At 61.1% G+C, this 18,662-nt stretch overlaps 1 protein-coding gene across 1 annotated transcript in view; it reads right to left on the bottom strand.

Moving 5' to 3' along the window:
• ZNF385C (zinc finger protein 385C) overlaps positions 1-17,964 on the bottom strand; it is a 25,960-nt gene extending 7,996 nt beyond the window's left edge. Inside the window, exons 1-8 of the mRNA XM_012726035.1 lie at positions 17,814-17,964; positions 15,912-16,163; positions 3,329-3,513; positions 3,040-3,273; positions 2,021-2,089; positions 1,342-1,938; positions 1,174-1,267; positions 902-1,132 (exon numbers count right to left, since the gene is read on the bottom strand). Of these exons, the coding sequence (XP_012581489.1) occupies positions 902-1,132; positions 1,174-1,267; positions 1,342-1,938; positions 2,021-2,089; positions 3,040-3,273; positions 3,329-3,513; positions 15,912-16,163; positions 17,814-17,964 (1,813 nt within the window). The remainder of the gene's footprint in view (positions 1-901; positions 1,133-1,173; positions 1,268-1,341; positions 1,939-2,020; positions 2,090-3,039; positions 3,274-3,328; positions 3,514-15,911; positions 16,164-17,813) is intronic.
• Between the last annotated feature and the right edge of the window lie 698 nt (positions 17,965-18,662).

The raw sequence follows: 18,662 nt of genomic DNA, 5'->3' as shown, positions 1-18,662 counted from the left end.
CCATGGTGGGGCAGCCTCAGGCAGGCAGCCATGGTGGGGCAGCCTCAGGCAGGCAGCCATGGTGGGGCAGCCTCAGGCAGGCAGCCATGGTGGGGAAGCCTCAGGCAGGCAGCCATGGTGGGGCAGGGCGAGCCCCGCTGGCTCCCTGAACTGCTCGGCTGTGCACAGGGAGGTGTTGAACACTGAACTATGTGTTAAAAACTCAGATGGTGACCAGCGGTCACTCCTAACTTATGGGAAGAGACACTGCCAGGAGGGGGCTGAGGAGCAGGCAGGGCTCCGGTCTTTCCCTCAACGCCTCAATTCCCAAGCCCTTCCTCCTGCACCCCTCAACTAAGACCCCCAACTATTCTAGGGCCAAACCCAGTGGGAAATGGGTAAGCTATTTCTCTATAAACCCTGGAAAGGTCAGGAGTGGTACTCAGGGTGTCCAGGCCCTAGCGCCTGACCCCTTTGGGCCAGTCCCTCTTGACCGCCAGGGGGCTGGGGGAGCCCGCAGCCCTGAGGTGGGTGAGAAGCCCGTGATAGGTCTGCTTGGGGGCAGCAGCCAGGCCCCCCTTTGCCCTTAGCATGCCCAGAGCCGCAGGCAGGCTGCACCAGAGAAGGAGGTGCCCCTGACGAGAGTTGCCACCCCAGGACTCCCTCCCCCCACCCACTCTGAGCGCTCCACCTCCAGCGCAAAGTCAAACTCGTGCAGCAGCAGCGGGGCGATCCACAGCGATCTTCACCACCGGGCCGCCCGGCCTTCCCCGCTCGGCCCCCACCACCGCAGCTCCCGGCTGCGGCCCACCTTGTCCAGGAGGCTGGCGCCCGCTGGCAGCGCCAAGGCCGGGTTGGCGAGGGTGGCGAAGCAGGGGAGAGCTCCTGCAGCTCCGAGTGCGCGCAGGCCAGCTTGGCGCACAGGGCCCGCGGCCGAGCCGCCCGAGGCTGCACACCACGCGCTCAAAGAGCGCGAAGTCGCCCCGCGCCCGCCGTGCCCCCCGGTGCCGCAGCCTGCAGCAGGGTGCGCAGCGGCCCCTCGCCGTGGGGCGCAGCTCCTCGGGCGCCTGCGGGGACTGGCGGGAGTCAAAGATGGTGGCGAAGGCCGCTACGGCGTCCAGCGAAGGCCCGGGGTAGGCGTCCCGCAGCCCCTCTGCATGGAGTCCAGGAAGGCGCCGCGCAGCCGCTCCAAACCCTGGACGGCCGCCTCCGAGTAGCCGACCAGTGCCACGCCGCGGTAGGTGCAGGACGCGCCGCCCTCACTGTCCTTGCCTGAGGATGCCAGTTCCTGCAGGAAGGCCCGAAGGCGGGCCCGCTGGAGCTGCGCTGCTGCTTCTGAAGGGAGGCAGCAGCTGCCATGACCCGGGGCTGCAGCAAGGCCAAGTCTGGCTCCTCTGGCCCAAGGACAAGGGCGAGCTTCTGCGTCAAGGGCAGCGCATCCAGCAGCAGGTCGGTGAAGGCCACGAAGGTGAACTGACGAAGGGCCAGGGCCAGGGCCCCAGCTAGGGGAGAGGCTGGGGCAGAGGCTTCCAGCATGGGCACCAGGCAAGGCCACGCCTGGGCCACTGCCTCCACCACTGGCGGCACGGAGGCCCAGGGGACGGGCCGTGGTCCCGCCACATCAATAGCCGCAAGGTCCAGTGCCGCCCGGAGCTCGGGGACCACGTGGGAGCTGGGCCCACTATGAAGGTGGAATAGGGCATCCAGGACACTCGTATTCACCGAGGTAGGCAGGCGCGCTGGGTCCGGCCGGCCAGGAAGGCAGTGCAGTTCAGTGAGCAGCGGGCAGGCGGCCTGGAGCTGCAGGCCCAAACTCCCTAGGCGGTCACTGGGGAGGCTGGAGTTGAGCCAGGCCTGCTTGGGTGCAGACACACCAAAGGCCTGCAGGATGTCCCGGAGTTGGCCAGCAGTGGCCTCGCCCTCCTGGAGCTCCACACTGCCCAGGAAGGTGGTGACAGGCTGGCCCGTCGCACGGGGACACCGAAGTGGCAAACAACGCCAGGCTGTGGGACTCAGGCCAGCGCCTGGTCTCATCCAGTACCAGCCCCACATATGGGGACGCCTTCAGGCGCTGGCAGGCCTCTGTGTGCAAGACACTGGCAAGAGCCACCTGGGACAGCCAGGGAGAGAAAGGGAGGGAGGACAGAGTTAGGCTTGTCCTGAGAAGGGGAGGCAGGCGGTGTCGGCCTTGGGGTCAGACCTACGGACTCATCTTAGCCTTGCCATTTCAGGCTGCGGGATCTCAGGCAAGGCCTTTCACCCCTCTGAGCCCCCATTTCCACAGCTCTGAAATCAGTTTCATACCTGCCCCCAATATCCTCAAAAAGATGTTGTGAATTCTAAATGTAGTTTTGTTTTTTGTGGTTGGGTTTACAAATGTAAAATGCCTTATGAACCACAGAAATTCCATAGCATCGTATGTGTGTGAGGCCCCAATCTGCCTTCTTCATGTGGGTCTCCCCCGACTATGCTGCTGAGGGATTAACTGACAGCCATGTTCACTGCCCCCACCGCTGTCATCTCTCTGCAGGGTGCACTCTAGCTCCCTAACCCCACACTGGCCCCAGGACTGAGCTGCAACTTGCCGGCCTCCAGAGCCCACGTGGGTGATTTGGAGCTTGAAGGGGGCCAGGGATAAACCAAAGGGAATGGAGAAGCCGTGTCCTAAGCTCCAGCTCCACCACATCATGTCCGCAGAGTGTGAGGACCTAGGTTTGCAGAAGTCACAAATCTGGGTTTATTATATGTGGTCTCTTACTCTGGTCAACTCAGAAAGGAACTAAATTTTTTGGAAAAAAACTGAAAAACACAACTGTGGGCTAATCAAACCTATAGGCCTGTGTGGGCGCAGGCCCTGGGCCCCCAAGGACAGCGCCTCGCCTGGCCTCTTTACTGTGGTGCCCACAAGTAGCCCTCAGTGAAGGCCGCTGGGTGAAGGTCTGAATGGAGCGCTGGCCACTGCGGGGCTGTCTGACACTTGGGGTCGGGGGAGGCTGTGCCCAGACCACTGGATGTTTCCCTCCCCCTGCTCTGCCAGAGCCACACCTGGCTGCCACCCACCTGCATGTCCCTCACTCTCCTGGGGCTGCAGTAGTCACCGTGCTCCGTGCCCAGCAGCGCCTGGCACAGGTTGAACCTCTGCAGCTCGAGCAGGGCGGAGCAGCGGTCATCGGGCACGTCCTCCTTGGCCATGCAGTACACGGTGGTCAGCACAGCCACTTTTGCCGGGTCCGCCTCTGCCTTGATGCCCTGGGGGCCGGGGCTGGCGGCCAGCCCCGGGTGGGCTGCCTCTCCCTTGGGGGGGCCCCCGGTTGACAGGCAGAGCGTGGTGGTGTGCCGCAGAGGTCACGTGGCGCAGCAGGGCGTGGCGATGGAAGTTGTCGGTGCCCACAGTGAAGGCATTCTCGGCTTTGCCATGCTTGTTCCGAACCAGGGCCTGGCGGCACTCGAGGCAAAACATCAGCTTCCGCGTGGAGTCAAAGTCCACCAGGGAAACTCCTCTTTCCAGAGCTCGCTGAAGTAGCGCTTGCACTTCTTGTTGGAGTTGGAGGCCTCACCGGCTGGTTTCTTACCCAGGGGCACCATTCCTGCTCCAGGGGCTGGGCACCCCAACCCCCATCCCCCCGTCCCCCCCACAGAGGTGCCTCCCTGGACCAGGGGAGGAGGAGGGGAGGCAGGAGCGGGCAGCCCGCCAGGCTAATGGGGATGGTCCATCTAACTTAGCTGGGAAAGTCTAATCCTGCTTTGCCAGTGGGAGACTGGAGATGGAAGAGACAGGGAGCTGTGTTAGGGGTCCACTGTGGGTTCACGCAGCCCGCAGAGCCCCCCTCCACCCCCCAGCTGGAGGCTGGACTGCACCACATGGGGGCAGTTGCGGCCCAAGGCCCCTCCAAGGGTCCCTCCATCCAGGACAAGACATGGGCTGGTGCTGGCTGCTGACACAGAGCTGAAGGGCAGCCCCACTCTGCCACCCCGTTTTACAGGTGGGGGATGGGTGGCGCCGGAGGGTTTGGGGGGGAGGGAAGGATCAGGGTAGTTCATGACTGAGCCTCACCTAAAGGATGCTGGCCCTGCAGTCCAGGGTCATTTATTTCATTAGGAGGAAGTTAGCACAAAGCCAAGTTCCCAGGACCGAGAAACAGAATGTTTCCTCCGGAGTTCCCTAAACACACGAGTAAGTACATGCACACGCACACCCAAGTGGTTCTGGGGGGGGCACCCAGAGGTGGAGCTGGGCCCAGACTGAAGGCACAAGCTGACTGCCTCTACCTCCCTCACTGTGCCACCCCCGGCACGAGGCCAGGACGAGCAGCTCGGGACCAGAGGCCACATGCGGCTGGTGACCAAACACTGAAACTCTCCCTCCTAACCATCAGGCCCTGCCGTGTGCCCCCTGAGCCAGGCCTGTGCCGGGCACTCCTGGGGCTCCCCATGAGACCAAGCCCCCTCCTGCAAGCACGCTCTGAGGGTAGCGGTGTCCTTACTTGGAAGAGGAGGAAAGTGGGGACTGCAAGTGACTCACCCAGGACTGCACAGGGACCGAGGGCCCAAGCCCTCCTGCCCCACGGGCGCCTGTTCCCTGGGTCAGGCAGCTGCCTCAGCCTCTGCACTCACCCAGCAGCCAGAGAGCAAGGTAACACACGGACCCAGCTGGGTCCCCTGGCTTTGCCATGGCGGGCGAGGCCCTCCCCAGCCTCTGGAAGCCCCTGCACCTCCTGCCACCAGGTTTCCTCACCACCCCCACACCCTGTTACTGTGGTCCTGCCTCCACGCTCTGCGCCTGGGACTCCCTGTCCTTTTCTTCCCCTGGGCACTTCCCATTCATTCCTAGGGAGCAGCTCAGGTATCCCCACGGCCCCTCCCCAACCTGGGCTGGTACCTGTCCTCCAGTGTCCCTAGATGTCCCGGGTATGGCTCCTCCCATTGCAGTCTGAACACAGGGGGTCGCTAGGCACCCCTGCACTGCACGGCCGGGCATGCAGATGTCTTCACAAAAGTTGACTGTTTACATGAATGAAAGTGTTGGTCTTGTCTGTTTGAAAGAACCTCCTGTCTGAGGCTGCGGCTGAGAGGACTCTGCTGAGGAGGAAGCGACTGTCTTGTTCCCTGACGTTGTACCCAGGTTGGAACCTGGCATCCAGCAGGCAGGTAAGACAAGGGTGATGGAATGGGACTCCAGGGCAGCCCTTTCAAAGCCGGGAAAGTGCTCGGTATTGCTATTGTGGCGAACGCCCTCGTCACCCTCCCCTGGATTCTGGTTTTGTTCATCCTCCTGGCAGCCCTCCTGGAAATGCATTTTCCTCTGGTCTTCTAGGGTGACGCGTTCCCTATTTGTCCTTTCGATCAGCCACTCCTGGACCTACGATGTCACTTCTTCCTCCTCTTCCCAACCTCAAACTGCCCAAAGATTTCAGAACCACCTCTGTGGGCCACTCTGAAAGGCACAACCCGCTGGGCCCTGGACCGCTCCACCCAGTTGCCTTCTCGGGTTGTCTAAACAGAACTCTCCACCTGTCCCTACAAATCCGCAGCTCTCCCAGACAGCCCACCTGGTGCTCTGGCCAGGGGCCCTGCCCCCGCTCCCTGCTCTCGGTCACCCCGGGACCTGGTCCACCCACCGGTCCCGTGGTCCCACCTCCTCGTCTACCTCTGACGTCCCTTCCGCGCTCCGCCCCCCTCCTTGTCCAGGCCACTTCGTTTCTTTCCTGGACTAGGCAGCTGCTTCTGAGAGCAGCCTGGGTTTCCATTCTTACCCTTCCGTTAGCCATCTGGTCGCCCTGCAGCCAGGGGACTTTCTGAGGCATAGTCCCTCGGCCACTGTGTGCTGCTCCAGCGTCAGTGCCAGGATCCCCTTTGCGGTGTGCTGAGTGCCCGGGCACTGCCCACCTACTTGGTGCCATGTCGGCCTGCCTCCCTTCTTTTCCAGTGTGGCCTTTTCTTGGCTCCTCCACAGCATCAGGTTCCTGTGCCCAGGGCCTTTGCACATGCTGCACCTTCTTCCAGAATATTCCCTCCCGCCCAGCACTACCTATTCTAGTTCGCCCTGGTCTTCGCTGGGCCCTTCCCCCTCCAGAGGAGGCTTCTCTAGGGATCGTTTCCCACGGAGTCCCCTCTTCCGTCACTAACCCACTGGTTTCCTCAATGTATCCCCCACAGTACAAATCGGCATATTCTGTGCCCTGAGGTTGTCTTGTCCTGCCTCTCTCCACCGCCTGCACATTCCCTGGGGGCAGGAAAGGCAACCAACTTGCCTGTCTGAACTCCAGAGGAGGAAACAGGCCCGACAACCTGGAAGGTAGCACATAACTGGGGTGCCGGGGGAGGTGTGTAAGGACGCACAGGCTCTCAGGCAAGAGGGCAGTGGAGCACCTGTCGGGGCTGAGGCAGCCGCTCTTGATGGCCTTTTCCTTCAAGACTCCGCCCTTCTCTCCCCTGTCCCCCCCCGCCCCCCCCAGGTTGGGATGAGGTGCAGGCCAAGGTGACTCCCTCTGCAAACTGTCAGATCCGTCCTATACCAGGAACTGCTGTCTTGCCCCATTTTCTGCCCAGGGATAAAGTGACAGTGAGGCCTAGGATGTGTCTGATAAAACAGCAGGAGAGTAGGGAGGAGGCTGTGGGAAGATGCTCTGCCCACTGACAGCCTCTAGCCACGCATGGCTGCTTAATCAGCATTAAATGAAAACACTGAAGTTCTTTTCCTCGGTTGCACGGGCCCTGTTCAAGTTCAGCCACAGTTGCTAGTGGCTGCTAATTAGGCGACCCAGATAGAGAAAGTTGAGATGGTGCTAGAAAGTTCTCATGAACAATACTGCGCTAAAAATCAAAAACAGAAGCCAAACCCATTAACAACCTGAGGGGCGCGGGCTGTTTGGGCTGCAGGAAAAGGGCTGTGTGGCTTAGGCTGTGGACACACCTGTCTCCACCCAGAGCTCTCCTTCTCTTGCACACCTGGGAGGCTGACATCTGAGGGCCCCTGGGTGACGGTGTGCTTCTGGGGTGAGCCTCACACATACTATTTATTTGGCCCCCAGCAGCCTCCCCAGGCTCTTCGGGCCCCTTCCTTTGGGGGCTCCACTAAAAGACGTCCACATGCCCAGCAAGGGAGGGTGGGGTTCCCCTTCCTCCAGCAGCCCAGTGAGGTTAGAGCTACCGGCAGGCACCCCACCTTCCTGGCGAGGCTGGGATGCAAAGGGCCGGGCAACTTCCTCTGGGGGGCGCGGTGAAGGAACCTTCAGAAGGGTCCGCATGGGGCACGGGACCCCGCCCTCCCGCACCTCCAGCCGCCTGCCCGCCCGCCCGGGTGGCCAGCCCGGACCGGAGGCTCCGAGAGGGGGCGCCCCGCCCAGCCCAGCACCGCACCCGTCCGCACACACTCACGGAGTCACGGGAGCCACCATCTTGCGCGGTGGACGCTCGGGCCGCGGTCCCTGGGCTCCACTGAGCGACAGCAGCCGCTAGCGGTAAAGGAGCGCCAGCAGCCCGGCTTGGCTCGTGGAGAGCGCGCTCTGGCTCAGCTCCGATCACCCTCTCCCTGGGGTCGGCCCGCAGGTGAGAGCCCAACAGGTGGGACATGCAGGCACAGAGGCTTGGAGGGTGGGCTGTCTGCGCCGGAAAGTGGGGGGTGTGGGGCCGTGGCCTCCCTGCCTGGCGGGGACCCTGGCGGGTGTTCAAGGTAGAATCTCAGTGTTTTACGCTATAAATCATTCATGCTGGGAATGCCAGAGAGGGGCGTGGGGCGGCTGGGATGACTTCCTCCTAGAACTCTCCAGGCACCTGCACCCATGACTGTGCAGTCCCTGTAGGGGGAATGTCAGGTGCTGCACCCCTCTTCCCAGGCCTGGGGGGGGGCCCAGAGGACCAGAGTGGCGCTCCAGTCACGGTGAATTCTGAGGCCTTGGGCAGGACACTGAAGCAGTGAGCCTTGGATTCTTCTGTGAGGTGGAACTTAGAGCTGGGTGAGGAGGGAAGGGCAGGACAGGAATGGGTGTAAGAACCAAGGGAGGTGCTGGGGAACGTGGTGACCCAGCTCCCTTTCCAGCCAGCAGGGTCACCCAGAAATGCCTTCCAGCACATGCTTCACAACACGTGACCTAGTGCACACGTTGATTTGAGGTCTGGGTCCCTCCAGTGGCTGCTGGGAATCACCCCCTCAGCATCCTTCCCACGACACCCCTCTGTGCCACCACTGAGAGCATCCCGGGCTCTGGGATGAGCTTGGGTCCTGGCACGTAAACACACACACACGTGGCGGGCGCCTGGGCACCCTCAAATGCAGGGAGGTCCTGATAGGGCTGGGATTCTGCACTCCCCAAAGGACCAGGCCTTTGATGGCATTTTGCAAACAGTCCCCCTCAGTGATCAGAAGAGTCCCTCCTCAGCCCTGGCCAGGGATCCACCTCTGGGACTCCCCATGACTCCCAGGGTGGCTGCCTCAAGACAGGGCGGGGATGCTGGGGGTCGGTGCCCTGAGTGGTGGTGAAGAGATCACCCTCAGGGCTCCGCTGAGGCTGGAGCAGATGTCTCCTGGAATACCATCACCCTAACTGGCGTCCCAGGATCTGGGGATAAAACGTCCTGCTATGTTGCCAACCCTGGGAAAGACAGAAGAGCACAAGACACACACCTGAGGTCCACGGGACCCCACAGAGGCGACAGGCGACACCGAGACACCTGCACTCGACTCTCCTCCGCTGCCGCTGCCCCCCCCCCAGACCGCCCAGCGCTGATGCGCAGTGATAGCTGCCCGTGCCGGTGGAGGCAGAGGTGGACACAGAGGTCACCACGAGCACGCAATACCGACAGGCAGGTGGACGGAGATGCGCCGTGGCACGCGCCCAGGGAGAGATGGGGAGGACACACAGCTCCCTACACGTACATCGGGACAAAGGAAAACAGCAGGCAGGCGCGCAGGCAGAGGGCCGTGGCACAGAGGGCCGTGGCACAGAGGGCCGTGGCACAGAGGGCCGTGGCACAGAGGGCTGTGGCACAGAGGGCCGTGAGCAGACACGTTACCCAGACAGGTGCAGGTGCACACCTGCCCTCACAGACTGAAAGGCGTCTCGCATACCCACGTGCGCAGGGAGCCCGACTCCCTCTCACCCCACCCCCAAATCAGAGGAGCGGATGTAGGGTCCTCCCGGGGGTGTAAGGGTGAGCGCAGGCACACACACACGCACCCCCTCACAGATGGTAAAGTTGTTCTGATCACGGATAAAACCAAAAATGCAAAGAAAATGGGAGTCCAGGAGGGAGAGAGAGCCGAAGGCAGAGTGGGGTGAACCAAGACCCCCGCTTGTCTACTCCCGGGTAGACTAGGATTCCCCCTCCCACATTCTCCAGAGCCCCCCCCCCGTCCCTCCCCGAGGCCCCCCCCCCTTTTAGGCAGTTGAAGGTAAGACTGGACACTGGAGCCACGGACCCAGGAGCTCTGGACACACCTGTCTGGAAGTGCAGCACCTCGTTCCTGCCGGGCCTCCGGCTCCCCGGCCATTCCATCCAGCGTATCCCCACCGTTGCCCCCAGCCAGAGTGGGGGCTCCCTGCCCAGTCTGGCCCTGGGGAAAGGTCCCAGGGTTTGCTGACTACCCGGGTTTCTCCACAGATGATTTCTGGGGGCAAAGTAGCTGGGAGAAGGGAAGGGCCCAGCCTAGATTGGAAGCTTCCCCCACCCCACTTCTCTGAGAGCCCCCTTCCTTCCCCTCCCAGTGCTCTCAGCACTCACCCAAGAGCATTCTGCCTTCGGTTGCTGAGCTGAGCGCAGAGTGAGGAGCAATTGAAACCTACAGAGTGACTGCGGGAAGGGGTGGGGGTGCCAGGGGGCAGGGCGGAGGGTGAGGGAGGGCCCTGCTCTTGCTGGAAGCTACTGGGCCCTGGCTCCCCTTGCCAGGAAGGAGCTGCCTGGACGGGTTTCCCGCATCCCACCCACCACAGGGACAGGGTGCTTCCTTCCCGCGGGAGAAGAGCGGGGTACATGTGGACCGGGGGGAGGGGGGGCAAGCGGGGAATGTGGGGTATCCTCTCCCCCACTCCCTACGAGTCCCTGGAATGCCTCATGCTGAAATGAGGGTGGCCCCCACTCCCTGCCCACAGAGGCCCGCAGGAAAAGAGGAGCAAGACCCTGCCAGAAAGGTCTTGCTGCTGAACTTCGAAGCCAGCCTCCGCTCCCGGGCCAGCCGGCCCAGCTTTCCTCACCCCCTCCTCAGAGCCAGCTGTTGCTGAACGGGAACCTGAAGTGTTACCACGCCACCCCACAGCACTGGCCACAGCACTGGCCACAGCACTGGCCCTGGCAGTGGGGGAGGAAGCCCAGGTGTGTTGCCGTGTTAGTCCAAAGCCTGGCCTGCTGGGCCTGCTGCCTGTGGGGCTCTATCCGCCCTGTGCACCTGGTGGCTGCTGGCGGTGGGGGGGGGGCTGTGGGGGGGTGGGAAGCAGCCTACTCACAGCTGGGCCCAGGCATTCCAAGCCTGGGTCCCTGCACTGCCCCCCACCCCTCAGCATCCTGTCTCCACCAGACAATAACCCATAATCTCTGGAGCAGCCAGTCCCTGGCCAAGCTGCAAAGAAGGTCCCCGAGGGCTGGCAGCAGTGACTCCTGAAAACAGGTTTGTTAGGAAGAGACTTGAGGGGAAGGACCTGCTGGCGGGGAGAGGAAGGAAACTGAAGCCCTAGCTAATGAACCCGCCCAGACACAGACGGGATCTTTGTCTTCTGCAGGGGCAGGGATCTGAGCTAAGCCCCTAATTCTCCACCCAGACAGCCTCAGCTTTCCTGGTGGTACCTGGGAGGTGTGTGCCGGTCATCCAGAGTGCCAGGGGCACTTCCGTCACCTGTCTGTTGCTAAGGATGGCCACTGCAGCAGGGAGGTACCATAAGAGCTAATGGCCTGGGGGAGCAGATTCTTGGAAACATGTCCCCCAAAGCCTCAGTATGGGTTGGGGGCACCAGGAGGCTGTGGCTCAGGGAGATATTGAAGCCCTGTGGAGACAGGCGGCTTCCTGGGCCTCCTGGTGGGGGGGAAATTAATCCATCTGTGGGGGTGGGGGTGAGAAGCCCTACCAGCTCCAGGGCTTTGATCTCTAGGGCTCAGAAAGCAGCCAGAGTCTTCTGCTTCAAGCCTTGGAGAGGAGCTGGAGGGGCTGATTAGAGCGAGGGGGGTGGTGGTGTCTGCGGCTCCACCTGCCAGTCCGAGCCCTGAGCACCACCCCCCGCCCCTGCCACGGGCACAGGGACACCTGGTACGGCTGACCTGTACCAGGTCCTTGCCTGAAGTTCACGACAGCCTCGCTCCATGTCTGCTCTCCTGCCCCCATCTGCTCTGTGCTCCCCACAGGCCCCTCTGACCATTTCAGCACACCAGAGCTTAAGTCATTCCCGAAAGCCCCTCCGTGATGTCATGTTGCAATGAAGGGAGATGGGATGGGCCCAGAATTGGATGACTGGGTCAGTCGGTAGGAGATAGACTGTGGAGGAGTGTCTCCCCCAAAGCCGGCCTCCCCCAAAGCCGGCCTCCCCCCAAAGCCAGCAGAACAAAGCAGAGCAGGAGAGGCTGGCGTCTCCGCATCTCCAAGTCGAGGACACCCGGACCACAGGCCCTGAGCCCTCCTTGTCAGTCCTGGGAGCCATGTGTCCCCCTCTGGGCCAGTCCTCCCCACCCTAAAACATTAAGGATCAAACCCTTTAATATCTGCCGCTGTCCTCAGTGCAAGGGAGGGAGAATGGGAGAAGGTTCAGAGTCCCTGGAATCTGGCTCCAGCTGTGTGGCCTAAGGTCTGTGGCTGACACTGAGCTCCAGGAGCCTGGTGTGTCCAGTGAGGACTGCAAACGTTCTCCGCCTGGGAAGGTGGGCTGAGCAGGAACGCCACGCTGCCAGCCTTCAGCAGGGCTTTGCAGCCCGAGGTAGGCGGGCACTCAGCTTGGCCTGCTCTGCCGTCCCTGTCCCCTGGCCACTGATGGCCTGACACTGGCACAAAGGCCCGGCCGGGAGGTGGAGCCAGCAAACCTTTCTCTGTGCAGGTGTTCACAACCCCCTGGAGGTGCTAGAGCTGGGTGCGTGGCCATCAGGAGCCATTCAGCCAGCCTGACTGGGGCAGTGCCCCACCCCAAGGGGAAGAGGGGCGAGGGGCATGAGAGATGGCTCCTGACACATTCCTGAAGAATGAAAGGGCCTCCTGTGTAGTGGGGAGGAGGGAGGGGCGCAGGGCAGGGAAAAGTTGGGGACATACCTGGGAAGAAAACAGGAAAGGTGAGGCACCTGAGTTTCCCCTTGTTGTGCCCCTCCCAGGTGTGCCAGGCTCACTTGGGATGGCACAGAGTGTGGCTGGGTAAAGAGGTCTGTGACCCACTGGAGGTTTAGCAAGGAAGCTTGGGGGCCCTCCCTGGTGGCACAGCAGGTTGAAGTGCAGCACTATGAAGCTCTCCGCAGCCACTGAAGCACCAGTTCGACCCCCGGCCCTGGAGCTGACCCACATGGCGCAGCAGACCTCTCCTGTCTCCCTGCTGCTCCCCTCAGCAGTGTATTTCAGTCAGTCTGCCTGTTCTGCTCCCCACTCTGTCTCTGGTGAAATCATCTCACCGCCCCTTCACCTCTGGCCTGTACCAAGTTCTTGTATGCAAAAGTAAATAAAACTCAAAAAAAAAAATAATAAGGAAGCTCAGAAAGGAAAGGGCCCCTCCCCCAACTCCCTCCCAGGCTTCAGGGAGGTGAGCAGGAGAAATGGCTGTCACTGTGCAAGCTGCCAGCTGCAGGGACCCCTAATTAAAGTGACAGATCCTGGGGGCCTCCCAGAGTGGAAGCTGGCAGGGGCATCCCTGGGCCCCTATCCCCAGAGCCCTTAGGGGAACAAGCAGGCCTCCGAGCTGCCGTGGGACTGGTGAGTCTAGGAACCAAACTGTGTTTGGGCTTCACACTTGGCCTCAATCCTGAAAGCAGTGGCTTTCTCTGGGGGAACCCTGAGGGCTCTCAGTGCTGGGCTGCCCACACCGTGGGCTGGGTGAGCAGGTCAGCGTGGCTGGCGCTCTCCCACCCACATCTCTCAGGGAGCCAAGGAGACAGACATCTGGGGAGGGGCTGGATGTTGGGAGTCACGGCGCAGGGTGGCTCAGCAATAACCAAGCCGGCGGAGAGCAGGGTCTCTGCTGGATCCCCAGAACTCAGGGCGCCCAGAAAGCTGAGGCCCTCCACCCCTGCCTAGGCACAAGCTGCTCCTCAGTACTGCTTGCTCCCAAGCAACTGGTGTGCCCCTCTGAGTGCCCAGGGGGCCAGCGCTGCACACTGCTCAGCGCGGAACTCCCGAGACCTGCATGGCCAGCGTGGCTGAGGGCTGAGCCGAAGGACAGGCCGATGGACGGGTGACCGGAGGAACCATGGCTTGCCCAGGTCCATTAGCCACCTGGACCAGAACACAAGCAAGCATTATGTCTCCTGGGGGCCCCAACCTACCCAGGACCCTGGGAAGGGTCCCCAGGCACGGGGGTTCCCAGCCCTCCAGGCAGCTGTCTCTGGGTACTCGGACACTGCAGCCTTCTCTGCACACCCCACCTGCTCTCCTCTTGTCTGTGTTTTGGGGAGGGAGGCATGTGCCCAGGGGCCCTGTCCGGGAAGCAGGTCCTAAAGGGCTGTGTTAGAAGTGGCTGGGGCTGGAGCAGCCTGGGGGCTGTGAGCCGCCTTCCCCACCCAGCAGTGCCCCCCAGCCCCCGACTCCCTCCAGGCCCCCTGCTCCTGCCATAACTGAACTAGCTCTCAGCACAGCACAGCCAGAGCGCCTCCGGGGCCCACATCACCAGCTCTGGCCCGTCTGTCCCCTCCAGCCCCCATTTCGGGTGCTGCCACTTCCACCTTTCCCGCCTCCTGCTCGGCACCCTTCAGGACACCTGTCACCCTCAAAATGCAGGCCCGGTGCCCAGTCTGGCAGCAAGGCCCTCAGGGGGTGCTGCCTGCCTCTCGCCAGGCCTGTGCCCGGCGCTGCCCGCTGCTTCCAGAGAGCCGCGGGCTTCCGGCCTCATGGCGCTTGCTCTGCCTTTCGCTCCTGGGTTCCTTTGGCCACACCAAGCTCCAACTTCAGTGTCACTTCTTGAAGCTTCCCGGCCGCCTGCTCATTTGGCTCACCCTCCAGGGTCTCGGAGCTCCCTGTCCACACCTCTAAGAGGCCTCTTACCGCCTTGGACGGACGGCCATGTGTGGTTATTTGCGCGGCCTTCTTGAGAGGGCAGGCAAGCCGCCTTTTAAAAATCTGAAGCCCGGGTCCTCCCTGGTGGCGCAGCGGGTTGAAGCACTGCACTAAGAAGCTTAATCCACTTCCGCAGAGTTCGATTCCCGCCTGCCCCAGAGGTGACCACATGGTGCGGCAGACCTCTCCTGACCTGCCCGCTGCTCCCCTCAGCAGTGTACTTCGTCCATCTGCCTGTTCTGCTCCCCATTCTGTCTCTGGTGAATCCTTTCACCCTCCGCATCTCTGGTCTGTACCCCAGTTCTGTATGAAGAAATAAAATAAAATCTTAAAAAAAAAAATCTGAAGCCCTGTGTAAATACCAGCTGTTCTCATCCACATGCAGCACCTCAGCGCGTGGAGCTCAGGGACAGAGGGAAGCGGTGGCCGCCAGTGGCTGGGGGTGGGGAGATGGAGAGATTCGGCCACAGGGTGCAGACTCCCAGCCCTGAGACAACGGGACCTGGCGCTCCTGGAAGTGACAAAGCTGCACGTATACCTGAGAGCCAAGAAAGAGTAGATCTGAAATGTTATCACCACCCCTCACTACATGAGAGCCTGCGGTGCTGACCGCCTTGCTACGGTCATCTCTTAGCAGCGTATATGTATCCAAACATCACATTCTGCACCTCAAACTTATATTTAGTCGATGTCAACAACATTCAGTAAAGCTGGGGGCGGGGGATGAGACCCAAACGGTAGCTTGCACATCGTAAGTTGTCTATACGTGCCTGATGAATGAATGCCTTTGGACACACTCTCACATGCACAGCCAGGAACACCCATATGGTTACACACTCATCTCTCAGGTGGGCCCCTTGGGGGAGCTGCAATGGCTGATGCAGTGTCTCTACCTGCAAAGTCCCTCCTCTCCCAAGCCCTGTTCCAAAGCTCAGCAGCCCCCTTCCCTCAGGTGGCCTTCCCAGGCCTCCCCAGGTATGCACCCTCTCTCCTTTGTACCCCCATGGGGGATGCCCTGTTGACACAGGTGGGGAGGGGTAGGCTGGGATTTGTCTCCAGGCCCAGCACTAGGGAGATGTAAGTGCTCCAAGACCAGGCAGCCCTGAGTTCCACAGGTGGCTACCTGAGCAGCAAGGTGAGTTTCTGAGGGACCCAAGAACCAGACAGTCATCCCAGCCCTTCCCATGTTCTGCTCCTGGCCTGAACCTGTTTCCCTGCTGGCCAGCAGCCCAGTTCTCATTCCCCATGTGCCCATCAGCAGAAATCACCCTCACCAATGCAGTCACCCCTTTCCCCCTGAAATCTGCCATGGGGCTGGTCCCTTTACCCAGACAGGCTAACCTCTACCAAGCCTCCCCATCCAGGGAGAGGTGGAAATCCCGGCCAGGAGTCCAGCGCTCTCAGAAGGGGGGCATCCCATCCATCCTTACCATTGCTGACTGGCCTTCAGAGACCAGAGCAGGAGGCTCCGGCGCCCCTCAGGGGCCCTTGCCTGTAACACTCCCAATGCAGAAATGCTTCTTAGGAGTCTCGGTCCCAACACACCCCACAGGGAAAGCCCCCCCACCCCGCCCCAAACACCTCGAAAGGAAGCCTCCAACCTAAACACCCCAGGTCCTGAGACACCCACAGAGAGTTGTCCCGATGCAGGAAAAAACTCGACAGCAGCCAGCGGACACCAGGCTCTAAGGCAGCGAGGCCACTGCTGGACCCAGGCAGGGCCCACCCAGAACCCCGCAGGGGTGCCCGCACCAAGCTGCCCACTGACCTGGCCCTGCGGGGCTCTTCCCCAGGCTGAGCTGCCGCAGCCGCCGCTGGTGGGCACGCCCGCCGCAGTGCACCTGGGCCTGGGCCGCCGAGTTCAGCTGGATGTTGCAGACGTCACAGACGGTGAACGAGGGCCGCTTCCTCTCCCGCTTGGGCTTGGGCGGCTCTGAGGGCCGGGGAGGGCACTCGGCAGCTCCAGATAGGGGGGGCTCCTTCTCAGCCAGGGGAGAGGGGCTCAGTGGCCGCTTCATACCTAAGCAGACAGGAGACAGACAGACGGGGGGCTGAATGTGGGGTGTGAGAGGGGGCTGGGGAGCAGGTGGCGCTGTGAGGGGCAGCCAGGCATGAGGGGTCACTCTGGGAAGCCACAGCCCTGCTCTGAACCAGTGACGGGAAGGTGTGTGGAGTGCGATGGCAGAAGCCCAGCACCCACCCTGACATGCACACAGGGTGACGGTGCGTGAAGCCCTCCCCAGGCCTGCCTGCCTGGCTCCAGGTGCCCCCGCCACCTTGGCCACCTAGGCTGTGGCAACAGCTGTTTTCAGTAGAGACCTGGGCCCTGCGGCCTGGGTCTGCTGGACAGTCTCTTCACTCACACACACATGCACACACACACACACACACACCACTCACGGGTCTGCTGGACACAGTCTCTTCACACACACACACACCCTGGGCCCCTAACTCACTTCTCTGAAACTTCCCACCTGTCTCTTCTGTCTCCAACCAGCTCTGTTCTGGGCTATCGGACCCCCTTTCTCACACCAAATTGTGCATTGTACCGTCTCGGGGAGCCCTTCCCACATTCCTGGAACTGGGGGAGCCCCAGGGCTAGGGCCTGACTGAGGCAAGACTGCACCTATTCTCTTTGCATGGGCTCAATTGTGTTCCCCCAAATTCCGAGGCTGAAGTCCTAACACAACCTTGGAATAGGGCTGTATTTGGAGAGAGGGTCCTCGAAGGGGTGACGAAGCTGGCAGCTCTCCTGCCCTGTGCCTCTGCGGGGTTTCTCACCACCAACCCTCTCCCTTTGCAGAGAGCAGAGGCCGCTTCCTCCCTGGCTGCCTGCCTCCTGTGACCTGCAGGCTTCTGCTTCAACAAACCTGCCCCTCCAGGGCAGCTCTTTCTGCCTGCTTGTGGCTTGTGTTTATGCAAGTGTCCTTTACACGCCTTTTAAAAAATACTAAATCTTCCCTTTGGGGGAAGGTTTTGAGGTCATTAGGGTGGGCCTAATCCAGTATGGCTGGCGTTCTTCTCAGAGGAAATTGGGACACAGTTCCAGAGGGATGAGCCTGTGACGACACGGGAAGAAGAGAGTCTGCAGGCAAGGAGAGGGGCCCCCGAGAAACTCTCCCTGCCACCCTCCTTCTCGGGCTTCTGCCTCTCAGAATCTGCCAGTTGCTGAGCCCATGGTCCTTTCGCTAGGCAGAGGCCCCTGCAGGGCCTCTCCTGTGTCTCTCAGGCTCAGGCTCATTTTGCAAATTAGACCAAGTGAAGTCAAGTGAGGCCTTCGTCCCCTTAAGGCTACACACCCGTGCAGCCCTCATCCAAGGAGGAAAATTCACTTCTCAAGAAGCCGCCTGCGGTCCCAGCACCGCCCCTCGCTCTCAGCAAGCTGTTCATTTCCTGGGCAAAGGTCCCATGTAACGGGATTGTCATTACATGTGTGGGGGGCTGCGTGAAGAGAACAGGGGCGCAGTGAGTCGAGCCCCGCTCTGAGCTGATTCACAGCTGGTTTTGAATTCCGGATCTTCACCTACTGCTGTGGGGCCTGAGCCAGTCCCCTTATCCAAACACCGTGAAATGAGGGTGATCGGTGACAGCTGCTAAGACACAGCACATTGTGAGGCTCGCACGAGCGATCTGACACTTTTCAGGTCCTGCCAAGTCAGCTACTATTAACCGGCCGAGTGTCCGTGCTTTGCCATGCGTGTGTCTGTCACCTGCGTGTCTGCCATGGCATCCAGGTCACTGAGTGCCTTGGACAGGTCATCATGAGTGGAAGTGACTCCATGTCGCTCCGTGTGCATGTCACAGTGTAGCTGTGTCACCATGTGGCGTCACTGTGCTCATGTCATGGAATGAGACTGTGACGTGTGCATCTGACATGGCAGGGATTCAACTGTGTCCCCTCCAAAATTTAAATGTTGAACTCCTAACACCCACTCCTTCAGAATATGACACTTTGGAAGTAGGGCAGTTGCAGATAGTATCACTTTAGGTGAGGCCAGGCTGGAGAAGACAGGATGGAGTGACTGCTGTTCTTACAACTGGGAAATCTGGACACAACCCTGCACACAAAGAAAACCCCATGAAGATGAAGGCAGAGATTGGGGTGATGCTTCTACAAGCTAAGGAGTGCCAAAGACTGCCAACATCCCACCAGATGCTAGGAGGGACAGGAGAGACTTCCTCAGGGCCCTCAGAAGGAGCCAGCCCCGATGACATCTTGGTGGTGGACATTCAGCTTCCGGCACTTAGAGGCAATAAGCATCTGTTGGCTAGACCACTGGTTTGTAGCACTTTGTCACTGCACCCCTAGATATCCGGTACATTGTGCATCTGACCCTTGCCCTCATGGGGCCCCTGACCTAAGGGTCTCGTTCCTGCTCTCCAGGGGAGATCGGGTGCTGTGCCAGGGGTGGCCTCCTGGGGGCGCGGCGAGCAACTAGCGGGAAAGGTGGAGTTCTGTCCCGTGGGGGCAGGGCAGACCCCACTCCTCCACCCCCGGAGCAGCAGGGGTCCCCTTTCC

Source organism: Condylura cristata, unplaced genomic scaffold (genome assembly GCF_000260355.1).
Source record: "Condylura cristata isolate star-nosed mole 26May11 unplaced genomic scaffold, ConCri1.0 scaffold00017, whole genome shotgun sequence".
NCBI classification, from domain to species: Eukaryota; Metazoa; Chordata; class Mammalia; order Eulipotyphla; family Talpidae; genus Condylura; species Condylura cristata.
The sequence above is the reverse complement of the archived record's forward strand: the minus strand, read 5'-3'. Positions and strand labels throughout refer to the sequence as shown.